The 16532-nt window shown below is 46.3% G+C and overlaps 2 protein-coding genes across 6 annotated transcripts in view; one reads left to right on the forward strand and one right to left on the reverse strand.

Annotated features, from left to right (window-relative positions):
* LOC110070983 (uncharacterized) lies at nt 1-11386 on the forward strand. 5 transcript variants are annotated; one of them, XM_072980448.2, is made up of 6 exons: nt 3-207; nt 2849-3172; nt 4631-4942; nt 6455-6622; nt 7079-7134; nt 7909-11386. In XM_072980448.2, the coding sequence occupies exons 1-6, from the start codon at nt 114-116 to the stop codon at nt 8077-8079; spliced, it is 1125 nt and encodes a 374-aa protein (XP_072836549.2). In that variant the 5' UTR covers nt 3-113; the 3' UTR covers nt 8080-11386. The 5 variants fall into 5 exon arrangements, with proteins under 5 accessions (XP_072836550.2, XP_072836551.2, XP_072836549.2 ...); XM_020778717.3 differs by having other exon boundaries at nt 7906-8872; XM_078380469.1 differs by lacking the exon at nt 3-207 and adding an exon at nt 1758-1840 and having other exon boundaries at nt 7906-8872.
* The window catches only part of DRC7 (dynein regulatory complex subunit 7), a 22291-nt gene continuing 14780 nt past the window's right edge, over nt 9022-16532 (reverse strand). Inside the window, exons 13-18 of the mRNA XM_072980447.2 lie at nt 13918-14133; nt 13378-13488; nt 10931-11041; nt 10562-10756; nt 9287-9426; nt 9022-9159 (exon numbers count right to left, since the gene is read on the reverse strand). Of these exons, the coding sequence (XP_072836548.2) occupies nt 9066-9159; nt 9287-9426; nt 10562-10756; nt 10931-11041; nt 13378-13488; nt 13918-14133 (867 nt within the window). The 3' untranslated portion in view covers nt 9022-9065. The remainder of the gene's footprint in view (nt 9160-9286; nt 9427-10561; nt 10757-10930; nt 11042-13377; nt 13489-13917; nt 14134-16532) is intronic.

Here is a 16532-nt window from a genome sequence, read left to right on the forward strand (position 1 = left end):
GCAGAACCCTTCCCCGAATGAGCCCTTCGTTCCACATGGCTGCCAACCCTTGAGATCTATTTGAGGATGATCTGCTGAGCACCCTCCGCCAGCGGGGCCTGGGAACCGTCGGCATGGTGGTGGAGATCTTGCCTGCGCCGGACGGGATGAACCTGTGGCCGGACAAAACCCTTCTGCCCGGGACGCTTTTCGTCCTCCTGTTTCTGGGTGAGTTGCCTTTCCCAGAGAACTATGGGTTTCTCTCTCTCTCTTTCTCTCTCTTTGTCTCTCTCTTTCTCCTGCTTTCAAGATCTATGGCGGCTGGCGATGATGGGAGTTATAGTCCAAGCACTGGCTTTCTCTTTTTTTCAAGTACAAACGAAGGTTCACGTTTTCATAGGGATGTGAAAGTGTTTCGAATTTTAATTGCAATTTTAATAGCATCGTGAACCTTTTTTTTCCTATCTATAACGGTAGGCCTTTTCATTGACTGTTGTTCTTAACTGTCCTGGGGGGTGGAGGGTGGTCCCAGGTCTGGGGAAAAGTCACTGCATCCCGGAAAGAAATGTAGATCTAAATAGGTCCAATCCTTATTGGTAGTTTAATGCTAATACTAGCACTAATCTTGTCAGCAGGAAGCTAGCGGATTAAAGAGAGAAGGTTGGACCTGATGACCTCAGAGGCCCCTTCCAACTTCATTATTCTGTGATTCTATGATTTTTGTTCCAAAGGCAAATTGAGAACACCAGTCCTTGGTCTGAGATTCAGGTCCACTGTTAAGTCAATTCTCAATTACAGCGGTCCCTTCCTGGATTTTCCAGGCAGAGAGTACTCAGAAGTGGTTTCTCATTCCCTTCTTCTGGGAGGTGTGCCCTGGGACCAACATGCAGCTTGCCCAAGGCCACCCAGGCTGGCTCTTTTCTGAGTTGCCAGAGTGGGGGAATCTCTGGCTCTGCAACCAGAGACCGAAACCACTGAGCTAGACCCTTGAAACTATGTCTTAGACTTGAAACCCGAGGCTTTGTCATGTCTGTGGCTGTTTAGGGTCCTGCAGTGGCTTCTATGCTACTAAGGTGAGATGAGCATGTTACCTGTTGGGAGTCAGGCTCCATGGGTGAAGGCAGTAATGTTGCCCAGAAGCCAGTTTGGTCTCAAATGCATGCAACGGAGTCCATTTCGCACATGGTTCCTCTTTTTACACCCGTTGGACAAGGGGGAATTCATGAACCCTGTGCGCAAGCAGGAAACCTCCTTTTGCTGAACCAAGCCATCTCCGGCTTCTGCAACTCTTGAGTTGGACATCATAGGGAGCTTTATCACCCTAAAAGCCGAGGGGATTCTGGGTTAAGGCTTGGGGGAGCAAACAACAACAACCCAGTATTTCCTTGTGTTTTCTGGCTTGTTCATAAGAGCAGCATGATGGGTAGAGGGCAACACAATGCAGGGTATAATTTACATGACATTAGCACTGCTAATGATAATGGTGGGTTGGAATCAGCTCAAATCAGCTGAAGGGCATCTACAACTCTTCCATACCTACTGCAAATTTTATTTAATATTTTATCCACCCATGTAACCAGTTCCTCACCTAATCCTGAATTGAGATCTGGTAAGCAGAAGAAGCATTACTGACCTCCCTTGCGCCCAGGACTTGCTGAGTTCAGCTTTATGAGGTCAGCACAAGAATCTGGAAAAGTCCCACGAAGTCACACTCTGCTTCGGAAGCAGAAAGCTTTTCAGCCGCCTTAACCAATCCGGGAAGATCTGTGGAAAGAAAGTTGAGGGGAAGGCAGGAATCACAGACCTCAGCAGGACTCCTGGGGTCTCTTCGAAGTTGCAGCAACAGAATGACTGCGAAAATGTATGTCACCACTGAGGAAACAGGCTCAAGAGGACACCGTGGTGTATGGTCAACAGTGTCCACTCCAGATCTTCGGAACACTGGCTGAGCTTCCTGAATTCTTCTTGATTTTAACTGATCTTGGCATGGTGGGAGATGGGAATGAGGGACATCTAGGTCCTTATGCACAGATGGATTCTCTCTTTTGTCTTTTTTAAAAAACGATGATGAGGTTGAGGATGGATGTTCTCCCTTATGGTGATACGTAAATGCCCACCCAATACAGGAGGAAAGGTTTACAAACTTGATTCATAAGCTGTCAGTGATGGCTTCTATTTATGGTGGTCTCTCCTATATACAGCTCTGCTACTCTGCCTCTGGAATTATTCATTAGTTTTCAATATATTCGCAAAGGCTTTCACGGCCGGGATCTAATGGTTGTTCTGGGTTTTTCGGGCTCTTTGGCCGTGTTCTGAAGGTTGTTCTTCCTGACGTTTCACCAGTCTCTGTGGCCGGCATCTTCAGAGGACAGAGAGTACAGGTTGCTGTCCTCTGAAGATGCCGGCCACAGAGACTGGCGAAACGTCAGGAAGAACAACCTTCAGAACACGGCCAAAGAGCCCGAAAAACCCAGAACAACCATTCATTGGTTTATTTATTACAATATCTCTGACCGGCTCTAGACTGACAGTTCTCAAGACAGTGTAAAATCAATAAAATCAAGTTCAAGAACACACTTTAAAAAAAAATATCTTTGTCTAGTTAAGATGGAGGAGGAAGAAACTTGAAGTTACTTCAAAGAGGAAGGAAAGAAGGAGAAAAGCCCAAGAATGTCACTCTACACATAGATCTAGAAAAGATATTCTGGATCATTTTGCTAATCTCTCTCTCTCTATCTCTCTCTCTCTCTCCTACACACATACACATAGAGAGGTAGAGAGAGGAAATACAGATAAATGGTTACACATTGGTGTTATTCCAAGAGATTTAATCTTTCCTCTTGTTGTATTGTTTATACTTGTCTTTCAGGGTCCACAGCAACATTGTCCCTTTCCGTAATCCAGAAACCCACCTTCGTAAACCTAACAGAAGGGTCAATGCTGAATATGGAATGCTGGGTTGACGGAAACCTCACTGGTATATGGTCTATCACCTGGCGTAATGGTGGTTGTGATGGAAAGGAAAAATTCACAAATTCAAGCCGAATTCTAATAACTCCAAATGAAGCAGAGAAAAGCAGCCACTTCAGTCTGAAGAGAGCAGATATACAGGATGCTGGGAACTACGTGTGTTGTTTTCGCGATGCAGAGATCTTCCAGGCTGTTTATAACAGGACACGAGTGGTCATTCACGGTAAGTAGTGACGGTCCTTACCGACACCCCTTTGGAGTTTAAGGAGCTCGGGTGGTTTCATGCTTGTAAATGTTAGGCAGCTGTTTGTGTGTTTCTAAAACGAGCAACCCAGACATTATCAAATGTCCAGAGGAGATGCATTTCCCCCAATGTTTTTTTATATATATTACTATCTCTATCATCCTATATGACTTCACATCTCTTTTAAAAAAGAGCTTGGTTATATTCGTATGAATTTATATGGCACTGCTCTGATGAATAATGATAAGGCAGTAACCATTTCTGTGATTTCTACACCTCCTCCCTTAAGAAACAGTCATTGATTCCCATTGAAATAAAGCTAGTTAAGAGTATCTTTTTACTACGGCTTCAGTCCTTTTATCTGGCAGAGTTCCTGTGCTCGTGGAGTTGCACAAGAGGCACATTTGTGTGTGTGTGTGTGTGTGTGTGTGTGTGTGTGTGTGTGTGTGTGTGTGTGTGTGTGTGTGTGTGTGTGTGTGTGTGTGTGTGTGTGTGTGTGTGTGTGTGTGTGTGTGTCCATTCTATAGTCTTCCATGTCAAAACACCCCGCTGGTAGAAAGCTAGAGTGTCTGGACCAATTTTTCCATCTTTCTCCTGTGCTTGACATGCAAGGGTCTTGAGAAGGACTGCAGACTGGTGAGGTCACTCACTGTGTGAATTTGAGAAAAGTGATTAATTAATTAATCGATTGCATGCAAATTCACACAGCATCTGCTAACATACCAAATGTCTGTCCCACTATATCTGCATCCCAAATTTCTAGAAAAAAAACCCAACCCAACAACAGAAAGAACCATACCAGACAGAATCTTACCGGGGATTTACACAGAGTAAGTGTAATGGCATAAATCATGGCAGTGAATTGTCACTAATTCACCAGTTGGCGTTCACAATCCTGCTTGCACATGGCCAGGAATGTGAGCTGGCACTCCGTTAATTAGCAGCAGTTTGGCAATGTTAGCATAAATCCCTAACTGGGTTCTGAGCTCTGCTTTTGTTTTTAGATGGCAGCCATAGGTCACAACAGGTATGACCTCAGGAGAAACACTCCCCCCATCCTTTCCCAAACAGAAGAAAACTCTGCTTAAATATGAAGTTTACCACCTGTTTGGTTTTTTTGTAAGCATTCAAAAAGCAAAGCAAGGCGTTACACATTAAAATAAAATTTGTTGTCTGATTAATTGTGAGGTCTATTTTTTATTTCTTAATCTTTTTCTAAACTGATTGATTTTGTCATTTAATCAATTAAAAGTTGCAGCACTTGATTTTTTAAAAAACCATGTACTGCTTCACAAATGCATATGCCTCCTCTGTGCTGATGACCTAGATTGCTAAGTTTCCCTCTGTCTCTTTCAAAATATATTGAATTCCCTCGTCCGTTCCTGCAGTAGAATAACGGCGAGCATGGTTTTAATGGAGAAATACCTTTTCATGCAGAAATAACTGACCTGATGGTGAACCAGACACCTGGAGATATCGAAATAATGGAAGGGGAGAACGTTACTCTTGAGTGTCGATTCAAGACGGTCGGCAACCTCAGCAACATGTACGTACGGTGGTACAAAAATGAGACCTTGCTGAGTAACCAAACAGATGAACAAACCATAAATGAGGATCTGGAAGAGGGTTTTTCTTCTCTCACTCTCTGGAAAGCTCACACGAGCCGTTCAGGAATGTACAGGTGCGAGGTGGGCGTCAGGGGAAGGAATCTGACCGGATCCGGGAAGGAATCTCGTGTTATCATCTCAGGTAAGGTCCTGGTTAGATTCACAAGAAGCACAGAATGAGTTATGAAAACAGACCCTGCTAAGACAGTAGTTCCTGTTGAAGATGATGGCATTTACAGACAAGAGTCTACAAATATGAGAAACGGTAACCACATCCATGTCTTCAGGAACCCCTTTGCTAAGAGTTTCGGCCAAAACCTGCCGAGACCCTATTGGGTCCCCGTGATGTCCCTGCATGGACCTTGAGATACCGCAGAGGTGGGACAGGCAAGCTTGGAGGGAGGGGGAACGACTCCTCGGCCCGACGACGGCAGAAGGAGGGACAAGGGGAAGGGATAAATGGACCCAGAAATGGGGTTCAGCCAGGCGATCTGGTGTAATGAGCCAACTGAGAGCCAAGGGGTAGAGTGGGGGGGGATCAAGGGACCTGGCGTGCCACAAAATGCACCCGAAACAGCAGCAGTTCCCTTTGGAACGATACAGAAGTGCAGAACATTTCCATGGATCCTTATTCAGGTCTTGAAAACTATGGCCGTGGTTCATGTGTGCGGGTTGTATCTAGGTATGCATGTCTGTGTGTATTCATATACACAGATTTATTTAAAGTTTACTATATGTGGTTTTTACTTAGGTCTAAGTAAAGGTGCCCTCCAGATTTGTTTTAACTCCCTAATTGGTTGATTTGGTTATTATTATTTTTTAAAAATCATAAAAACAGCATCTGTTGCTCTTCTCCCTCCAGAGTGCATTTTATACATAAAGCAGAAATGACGCCTATGGAGTTTCCCCACTTCCCAAACCAAAAGCAAACGTCTCCCTTTGCATCCTTGGGCCCGTTGGCCGAGGAGAGCCCTCTCCCAGAGAGGCAGAGCTGTTTCCTGAGGCTTCTGCTGGCTCTCCGAAGCCTGGTGACTGTTGTGCTGCTGAGACCAGTACCTCTATTTTGGAAAGAGAACAGTGATCTTAAAAAAACAACTCTCACTTTCCTACAGCCACCACCACTCTGCTATCATGATATTTACAGGGTTTTGTTGCTGTGATCATTGTTGGTTTTGGTACCTGATGACTGGGAAAGGGGGAGACTTAAATGCATTTCTGAGCAGAATTTTATGGAAAGGTGTCTCGGTGGTGGATGCCTGTGTGTCAATTGGTTTCCCAAATTGTTGTTACATGCCAATAAGTCACCCCGACATGCATTAACCCTGTGAATGTCTGCTTTCCAAAAGGCCCTGTCCTCAACTGCTCGGCTCAGCATTTATAAACCCAAGTAAATGGCATCCTTTAGGGAATTGGTCCATCGCATATTGGGTCTTCCTCTTTTCCTGCTGCCTCCCACCCTCTCCCAGCATGAGGGTCTTTTCCAGATAATCCTTTGCCTTCTCAGGATGTGCCCAAAGTAAGGAAGCCTCTGTTTCAAACTTTTTGCCTCCAAAGATAGTCCAGGCTTGATTTGATCTAGGACCAACTTCCAAATTAGGCCCAGCCTAGGCAAACAGTCGTTACAGCTGATCTCTGCCTGGCCCTGTCGTTCCAGGACAGCTGCCCTTTGAGCAGAAGACAAATCCAGACCAAAAGCCTGGCTCTGAAAACCACAAGGAAGCTGGTGCTGGATTCGAAATTGGAGTCGCAGCCGGAGCTGCCGTGGGGGTCTTCCTCTTCTTGCTGCTGGTCGGGGTCTTCGTGTGGAGACAGAAGAAGAGGGGTAAGAAGAAGGGAAGCCAGTCGCTTAGAGGAAACCCTGCCTTGAAGAGAAAGATCTTTTGGCCTGCTTGCGGAAGGACAGCAAAGAGGGGGCCAAGACTGGTCTCCAGTGGGAGGGAGTTCCGGAGTCTCTGGGAGCAGCCACAGAGAAGGGCCTCTCCTGTGTCCTCACCAAATACAACTGTATAAAGAAAGGCCACTCCTGGTGATCTTAACACCCGAGCCATCTCCTAAAGGGAGACACAGTTCTTGGGATAGCTTGGGTCCAACCCACGGGGGACTTCATAGGTTAGGAGCAGCATTTTGAATTGTGCTGGCTCAAACCCCATCCAGGATAGTGACTGAGCATTCAAATAGGTGAGGACATCCCCCTCCAGTGCATCTGACTCATTAATTTATTCCTTAATTGCCATCTATGAATGAGCACTTCTAATTTAAGGTTATTTCTCTTCCCTAGGAAGTCCAGCAGCCACATCAGGGACAGAATCTGATGCTAATGAAGAAGCGGGAAAGGTAAGCAGGATAGCTGTAAAAACAGGGACCCACAAGCTTGGAACGACAAGTCAAAGCATACATTCCGAAAAACGTGTCTTTTCTGCTCTTGCAGTCTTTTCTCCCCAGCAATGTGGTTACTATCTGTGGGTTCCAGATTCAGACACACAAAGGAATCTGTTGCTTAAGTTTCCGAGAGAATCCTAATGTCACACATTGCTCCTTTTTCCCTGCTTAGGGGAGCACTCCTTCTAGAAACAGATTTCTCTGAACACATACTTTGGCCCTGCATTTGATGCTGCTCTGTTTTGGTTGAATGGAAGGAATGGAATGTCTTTTAACATATCAAAAGAAGCAGCAATGTGTGGCACCAGGAATTCTAATCATAGTCCAAAAACGTAGCTTTTCCCTTCTCAGATTCATCATAACAGCTGTCTAAGTTTTTTCCCATCTTTTTTTTTTCCTTTCTGAAAAAATCCTAAGTACTTTTATTCCATTCAGCATTCATTTGCCATTTCCCCCCGGCTTTTTATAATGCCTGATTCCTATTTTTAAAAGACCGTAAAAGCACTTCCAGGGCTGGGGTGTGTGATACTGTTTGCATTTGTGCAAAAGGCAGTGTCCTTGAGTTGATTTTTCTGCCCCTCGTGCTTCTGTGTGGTCTGTCAGGAGGGAACCAAAGGCACTCAACAGCTCGGGGCACTTTTCGCAGTGCCTGGTCTCCTCTGGACAGGTGAGGTTCTAAGAGCCCAGGCAAGCGTAACCCTGTCTTGTGTGCCTCTTCCTCACCAGCAGCATCTTCCGTTGGCCGGCCAAATGAGCGATGTGACCTACGCAGACCTCCGTTTCAAAAGAAATGAAGGGCAACCAGAATCGGAAGTGGTTTATGCAGAAGTGAAGCCTGGACGCCAGCAGCGAGCTGGCATCAATGGCCGGCCCCAGGCCAAAGTCCGTGGCTCCCACTAGGGAGAGACACCGTCCCTTTTTCTTCCCTGGCCTCCCTTTGAGATTCGTTCTTCTGTGCAACCGGGACTGACCTCTGCTGAACTGGCCGGGTCCTCCCTTGAAGACTTACTGACAAACTGGCTCTCTACTGCCTAGGATGGGAAGAACGGCTACATCTCCTTCCTCCTGCTCCCCTTTTTGCTGGGCAAACCCTCCACAAGCCTTCCCCAACCCAGTGCCCTCCAGGTTTTTGGATTACAAGTCCTATCATCCCCGGTTCATATTTCTTATTCCCTGGAGAAGAACAGCTGGAAGCGGTCTGTAGGCTCGGGGTGGAATGCCCTTGCAGGCGGAAATACCGACGGATGGGTCGGTGCCATCCTCGCAGCAACCTTTTGCACCTGCTAAATTTTGGCCCCTGGATCAAAGCCCCGGTCACCCTGCCTCCGCTAGAACTGTGGAACTATAACCTGGAACCGATTCGACCGCCTTCACCGTCTCTGGGGCTCCTGGCCAAGCCCTGCTCTGTTTTTTTTTCCCTCTCTCTCTCTCTCTGGGCTACTCTCCAGTTGAAGTGGAACCATCGGGAGATTTGGTTGCAAGGCTCCCAGTGTCAGGCATGGCTTCGACTTGAGGCAAGACGGTGTTCGTTCAGCCTCAGTTGACCATTCGTTCATTTGCAATTCGGGGAGGAGAAGGGTGGTCTACCTTATGGGGTTGTTGTCAGGATTCCTGCTTGAGATACCGCGTGGGACGTATTTTGGATTTTTTAAAACAAGCCATCGAAAATCAATAAAGGCCATTTATAACGGTTGTTTATGTAGGAAAAAAAGAAGAAACACATTCCAATGTTTCATGAAACAGGGGGGAGAGAGAGAGAGAGAATGAGAGAGAGAGAGAGAGAAAGGCATACACATAAGCTTGTTCCTTGGTCATTCTAAATGGTCCTATCAAGGAAATTATGTTGGCTTCAAGGAGCAATTTCTAGGCAGAGAGTACGCAGGACATCAAATATAAAATCGGAGGTATTCAGACAGACGTGGATCTTTGCATAGCTTTTCTTCCAAGGCCATGTATTTCAGGGGGGCCGTCTCTTTGTGCCTGGGAAAAGAGAGAGAGAATCAAGTCAGAGGGATAAAAAGCTGGGCAAGCCCAAAGGCCAAGCAAGGTGGGCCCAAGGACCTTGCGCTCCTTTCACCACATGGCCCGATGGGTCCCTTCTCGGTACCTGCTGAGACGTTGCTCCAAGATGCGGATGCGGAACATGGCGTCCGAGCAGTAATTCAAGTAGGCGTCTTCATCCTCTAGAGTCATGTTGACCTGGTTCTGCTGGTACCACTGCTGCTTCTTCTGAAGTTCCTGGGTCTCCTGGACGGGGAGGAGGAAGAGGCGGGGAGAAAGATATGGAGAGGAAAAAGGCCACGTGTCAGGCCCCGGCAAGGGTGCATCTCCAGGCGACCCAGGTGATGGTGAGGATGGTCAGTCTGGTTGGACCAGAAGCAGCAGACGGGTGGTCTAGAAGGAGCAGGGGGATGGGTTTTGTGGTCCTAAATGAGTGGTTCTCAGGCTTGACACTCAGATATCCATGGGCTAACCCCCCCCCCCCAGATTCTGTAATCATTGGCTGTCTGAGCTCATGGTTCTGGAAGCCCCAGTTCAAGAACATCTGGTGCCTTTGACTACACTGCTTGGGGATTCTGGGAGTTGAAATCCAAAGGGTCTGTGGAGAACTGAAGTCCTAAGGCAGGGGGATGAGAGATGGGAAGCCTGTAGGTGCTTCCAGGCTCTCAAGTGGGGCTCCCAGGGGCCCCACCACTCTCACAAAGAAAGATCACCCTAAAAGCGGATATTGGTGCTCGTTGAAATGCTCATGTTGAGGCTGTTTTGCACCTTTAAATGGCCCCTGAATGGCCTTTTCTTCAAAACCTGCTGTTGAAAAAAAGGGAACATCTGGGCTGGAGTTTGGAAATTTGGGGGAAAGGAAAGGAGGTTGCTGTTGACTTTGGGTGGCTGTTCTGGACTGTGGTCCAGGGTTAATCAGAAAGGAAATGGAGCCGATGTGGCTGGAGTAGTTCATTGGTCAAGAGGTCAGAATCAAGTGTACCATCCAGACCAACCAAGGGGCCGAAGATCTGAGACAACAAGCACAGAAGGTGCTTAGCCCATGTTCTTACTCCAGCAACAAACTGCTCAGGTGAGGGTCTTCCAGGGTTTAGTGGACAGGGATTGGTCCCTGAGGTCACCTGACAGAGGGACTGCAGCCTAGGTGGCGCCCTTGAAGCACAGACCTCAGCCCGCCAGGTTTGCTATGGAATTGGACCCCTAAGTGGTACGGGACGTTACGGCCCAAGAGTGGCCAACTCTTGAAAAGGAGAAGACCTCTCTTCTCCACCCAACCCCACCTCCAAAAGGAAGACGAGGGAAGCCCCCATCTAAGCCCAGCCTGCACTTGACTGGGGCCCCTTCCCCTGAAGGGGTCGAGGGGTGGGTCAGATCCAGGCACCTTCTCAAATCGGGCTTGGATGAGGTTGGCCTTGTCCACCAGTCGGTGCTTGAAATCACTAAGGCAGTCCTCCTTGAGTCGCAAGGCAAGCCACTTGGTCATCTTCTCAGCGCCCCCGATCTGGATCAGGAAAGGTGCCAAGTAGTCGAGGTCCTGCTCCACCTGCCGCTGGCGCTCCTCTTGCAGCTGGCGCTCCTGGAGATGGGGGGAGAAAGAGGAACCATTGGCCTGTAGGGCTTACAGCAGCCAGACCCAAAGTCCATCTGGTTTGGAATGGTCTCCTCCCCTCGGATGGGGCCGTCAGAAATACCCAGAAGGGAGCTGCTAAAAGAGGGGTCCCTGTGGTCCAAGGTGGGTCTTGTCACCTACCATGGCCTCTCGCTGTTCTTTGCTCTTTTCGTTCCTCTCTGTGTCATAAATAGACACCGTCAGCTTGTTGGCGGCTGCCTCTTCTTCTCGAATCCTGAGAATGTCCAAGACCTTAGAAGGCACAGAGGAAGGAGAAATCACTTCCGTTCTTGTCCTAGTAGCCTTTTAAAAAATATTTTTAATTGACATTCCTCTCACATTATTTAGCAGTTATGAATATAAAGGCAACCATAACATAACCAAGCAACTTACATGATGATAAAATACAATCATTTTACTTATACAATATTCCACCACTTTATAATTATCTAGACACCCAATGTTTTCATATCTGAACATACTTACATTTATTCTCCTAAAAGATTACAGACCAACAATCCAAATAATTACCCGTAGCGTGTTCCTCTTTTCTTGACTTAGTACCTTATGTTAATAAAGGTTGCCAGGTTTTCATAACTGTATTTATTTCCCTTCTATATATTCTGATCTGATTGGTCCATTTTCTCCATCAAAACCATTTGCCAAGTTCTCTTCAGAAGGCTTTGCAAGGAGAGATCTTCAGCTTTCTTCCACTTTGCAACTTCTGACCACGAGCCAATAAAAGTCCTTTGGACTTATAAAGAAGTAAGGAATAAATCTAGAATTTGGAGGTTTAAGTTCCCTTTCCATTCTGCTGTTGTTTTGTTTCATAAAGTCACTCCCAACGTACAGCCATCTTGATAAGGTTTTTGAGGTCAGTGAGAGGTTGAAGGAGTGCTTTGGCCAGGGCCAACCCAGACCTCGGTGAATTTCCCTGGCCAAGCAGGGACTTGAACCCAGATCCCCAGAATCGTAGTCCAACACTCTATGCACTACTCCACACTGGCAACTGGTGAAACCAGGGCTCTGAATCCACTGCAGGTTTTAGCCTACCCTTCGCAGGAGTTGTTCAAGGCATTCAGCCTACTGAAGGGGCAAGATCAGCACTGCGGACAGCTCCTTGAGTTCAATCTCCATTGCATTCCATCTTTACCCACCTCCTTCTGGGACAGGTAAGACTTTCATATTCAGGGCCCTCCTGCTTGAATCTGCTATCTTTACATTGGAGGTGTGCTGTTTATGAGACTGATTTATTTGTGGGATCTCCCATAATTTCGCCTTCCACTCTACAAGGTTGATACTTTCTAAAGGCATACCACTAATGTTGGAAACACACAATGCATGGGTTTTTTTTTTTTGCCTTCTTCTTCCTCCTCCTCCTCCTCCTCTTCCTCTCACGCCAAAAGTTGGATGTCCTCTTGGTCACTTTGACTTTGGATGCAAAGTCATTGGTAGAAAATCATTGGTAGAATGAGTAAACTATAACAATGTGTCTGACTCTCCAAGGTTTTCTAGCTAATATGGCCTGCTCCTTCCTATACCTCTCTCCTCTCTTCATTTTACCTCAGCTATTTTTTTCCCTTCCTTGCTATGTAACCCAAATGTCCGCATTTTCTGCACGTCATGTTTTTTGGAGGGACGTTGGTGTAGCTCTGTGGGATGGAGTGCCCGGCTGCATAGCCAAGGGCCAGGGGTTCAAATCCCCATGGGGCTCATCAAGATCAACCACAGTGTACGGAGCTGGTGAGGTGACGTGTTCCATCCACCTCGGTAGCCTTGGGCAAGCGGCATGACTCCAGAGCGCCCTCAGATGGAGAGAGTGGAAAACCACTTCTAAGGACTTTCTTTTAAAAAACCCTGGGAGAGTTGCTATAAGTCAGAAACGGCTTGACAGTTCATAATTATATCATTTCTTGGGGTTTATTCCTTCTTTGCAAAAACGCCTTCATTGGTCATCATCTTAGGCCAAGACATTCCTAGCGTCTGATGGTAAGGGTGCATTTCGAATCCTTCTATCTCTTTTATAGCTGCCTTTTTCGAGGGCCGCTCTTCCGTGTTGTACAGTTGAACTGAGAATGTATAACATGGGTCGAGGCACCTCCTCATGTTCTTACGTTCTCATGAGATCTCTGTTAGCCTGGGAGTCTTTGAGTGGCAACCAGCTGTAGCATCCTCGATATTGATCATATTATAACACCTGCCCAGAGCATCTGTGAAGCCAATGTATACCCAATTAGGCCACTGGCCTGTCTAGCCCAGTTTTCATTAATTACAGTTGTCTGGGTTCCGAAGCAGAAAAACTGTCTGACAGCAGAGATCCTATTTTTTCCTGCTGTTGTTTGTTATGCGCCCTCAAGTTACTTCTGACTTAGGGTGACCCTGTGCGTAATGACCTCTGAAATGTCATGTTCTCAACCAGCCTCTTTCAGTTCTTGAAAACATTGCTGTGCCAAGCCAATCCATCTTGTGTTTGGTTTTCCTCGTTTCCTGCTGCCTTCAGCTTTTCCCAGCATCATTATCTTTTCCCGCAGCCCCTCTGTTGACCTGCACGCTGCTACTATAAGGTTGTGTCCCTCCCTCCCGATTACCTCAATCGATGACTCCCACACTTGGTGCCGGGAGCGCTTCTCCTCTTCTATGAGATGCATCATCATTTCGTACAAATGGAACAATTTCTTTTCTTTCTCAGTAGATCCGGCCTAAAAGCAAAGAGACAGGGGAAAAAAGAGAGTCTTGTGGAACAGGGGTTAAACTGCAGTGGTGCAGTGAAGACTCTGCTCACAACCCTGAGTTCAATCCCAGTAGGCTCCTGTAGCCGGCTCGAGGTTGACTCAGACCTCCATCTTTCAGAAGTCAGTAAATTGAGGACCCTGCTCATGGGGGAGAAGGCAGTGTGCAGTCTGCATAATAAAACTGCCAACAGCCAAGAGAGCACTTTAAGCACTAAGGGGGGGGGGTTAAGCAAAACACTTTGATATACAGTATTTGTTAATTGCATTCTGATGCTTCTGATACAAATGAAGAAAAACCAAGAACAATTATTGGAATAACAATCTTTTCCAAAGAGTGGCAGGTTTTCCTCTGCTCTCCTTAGGAGATCCAAGTGGTTCTCGACAGCGCCAAGGTACCTGGTAGCTGATGCACATATCGTGGGTCATGATAATCTTATTCCCCTTGTTGTCCACATCTGTTTGTTTGTTGAACTCCCTCTTTGAGGGTGTGATGTAATTCTCCTTGCAGTGGTAGGTCAAAAGGATTTTCTCCTCGACAATCAGAAAGATGCGCTCCGCCACATCTTCGTCGGCTGGCTTGCTCGGATTCCGATGGAACCTCTCCGTGATTTTCTAGAGAAGGACAGGGGCAGGAAAAAGTGGAAATTAAGGTGCCATCAAACTCTGGCACCCCAAATTAACAGGGGGGCAGCGGGAGGAAGAAAACAGACTATACCATGGCAGTAATACCCACACAGAATCCTGCTTGAGCAAGGGGCCCAATAGCTCTGCGCATAGCTAATACCTTGGAAGACAGGAACAAAATTCAAAAGGATACACCTTGATAGGCTTGAGCACTGGGCTGAAAACGACAGAATGAAATTTAATAGGGATAAGTGCAAAGTTCTACATGTAGAGAAAAAAACCCAAATGCACAATTACAGGACGAGGGATCCTTGGCTCAGTAATGCTGCAGGTGAGAAGGATCATGGAATTATTGTAGATCAAAAGGTGAACATGAGCCAACCGTGTGATGTATGTGTCTGCAAAAAAGGGGGAAATGTTATTTTATCCTGTAATTAACAAAACTATAGTCTCAAAATTCCATAAAGTACTAGTTTCTTTCTATTTGGCACTGGCCAGGCCTTATCTTAAGTACTGCCTTCACTTCCGGACACCATATGTCAAGAAGGATGCTGTTAAATTGGAACAAGTTCAGAGGAGGGCAACAAGGATGATCAGGGGGCTGGAAAACCAAGCCCTAGGAGGAAAGATGGAAAGAACTGGGCATATGTTTAGCCTTGAGAAAAGAAGACAGAGGGCATGAGAGCAGTTTTCAAATACTTGGAAGGTAGTCCTACAGAGGAAGAGAAGAGTCTGTTCTTGATCGACACGCAACAAGGGGCTCAAGTTATAGGAAGCCAGACTTCGGATGACTATCGGGAAAAAATGTCTTAACTGTTAGAGCAGTACGACGGTGGAACCAGTGATTTTGGGAATGGTGAGCACTCCAATGTTGGGAAACATTCAAGGGAACATTGGATAACCCTCGGTCAGATCTGCTTTGATTTAGATTCCTGCCTTGGGCTGGTGATCAGACTCAGTGGCCTCATAGGTCCCTTCCAGCTCCATTATCCTAGGATAACAGGCTGCTGGTGAGTTTTACACACTTCTTATACCAAGTTTCTGCTTTTCCCATTTAACCAAGACGTGCCCCCCACACACACTCAAACAAAACATTGTTGAAAATGCATTTTTTCAAGTAAAAATGGCAGCCACATATGTTCTAGACAAGGTTCTACTACAAGACGCATATGCAGATGCTAGTATGAGGAACTAAGGTAGTAATACCTTTGAGGTTACAAACTGGAAGGAAGGTCTGCTACACACAATGAGTCAGACCTCGGAGTAAGGGTGCACAGGAAGTTTACAGTGTATTTTCTTTGTCAGAGCTTCTGGGAAAACTCTTAGCTTTCTTTCAAAGCACGACAAGATTTGCTTAAAAGTACAGTGGCAGGTGAAGAGCCATGGAAAAACACTGGACAACGAGCAATTAAGAATTTAGGGAAGCAAATAATTCAATTATAATTGTACTACAGGGATGACATCCAAAGGCCAAGGAAGCAATTAAGGATCTAGAAAAGCAAATAATTCAATTGTAACTGTTTCTAAAGGGATGACATTCAAAGGCCAAATAAGCAATTAAGAATTCGGAGACGTGAATAATCGAATTATCGTTGTCTTTAAAGGGATGACATGTAAAGGCCAAATCCAAACGGGAGCCGCAACTAATATAGAGCTATTGAACACAATGGGATTTACGTGAGTCTTCAGCACCCAATTCAGTGGTTGTTCTTTTGTTGAGACAACCGGCTAGATTTAAGCCAAAGACTCAAGAAAGTCAACCATGAATGCTGGAAATCTGACAACTAAGAAGTGGGAAGGTGAGTCTGGATAATAGAAAAGAACTGCCAGTCAGGGGTTACTGGGGGAATGTAGTAAACGGGCATCGGAAGATTCCTGGGTTGTAAAACCATTGCTTTATGACTGAAAATCAACAGTGTACTTTATGTGTTTCCAGTCATATAACAATAGGTAGGTTAATGGCAATAAATATTTGTAACCACAGCCTGATATATAGATATCTAAGAATTTCATAATGTGCCATCAAGTCCATTCTGACTTATTGAGATTCTTTTCAGGGTTTTTCAGGTTGAGGATACTCAGAGACAGTTCAGCATTTCCTTCTTCTGGGATTGCGTGCAGCTTGCCCAAGGCCACCCAGGCTGGCTCTTCTCCTCCCAGGAGGCTCAGTTGTGGGGGAATCGAACTCCCAACCTCTGGCTCCACAGCCAGAGACCCAAGGCCACTGAGCTATCCAGCCAGCCGGATCACCCAATGCTCACCCAGTTTGGTGCAGTGGATCGAGTGACAGACTAGAACTCTGAGAGAACAGGGTTCGAATCCTTGCTCAGCCATGGAAACTCACTGTGGGAGTGGAATGGGTAAAAACCATTCCTTAAACATCTCAC

The sequence above is a fragment of the Pogona vitticeps genome, chromosome 10 (assembly GCF_051106095.1).
Source record: "Pogona vitticeps strain Pit_001003342236 chromosome 10, PviZW2.1, whole genome shotgun sequence".
NCBI lineage: Eukaryota > Metazoa > Chordata > Lepidosauria > Squamata > Agamidae > Pogona > Pogona vitticeps.

What these genes read in the sequence shown, in the direction of transcription:
- LOC110070983 (XM_020778717.3), top strand. Translation starts at nt 114, where the DNA reads ATGGTGGTGGAGATCTTGCCTGCGCCGGACGGGATGAACCTGTGGCCG. An exon ending in ATCTCGTGTTATCATCTCAG is followed by an intron (nt 4,943 to 6,454) that starts GTAAGGTCCTGG and finishes CTGTCGTTCCAG; the next exon opens with GACAGCTGCCCTTTGAGCAG. An exon ending in CTAATGAAGAAGCGGGAAAG is followed by an intron (nt 7,135 to 7,905) that starts GTAAGCAGGATA and finishes CTTCCTCACCAG; the next exon opens with CAGCATCTTCCGTTGGCCGG.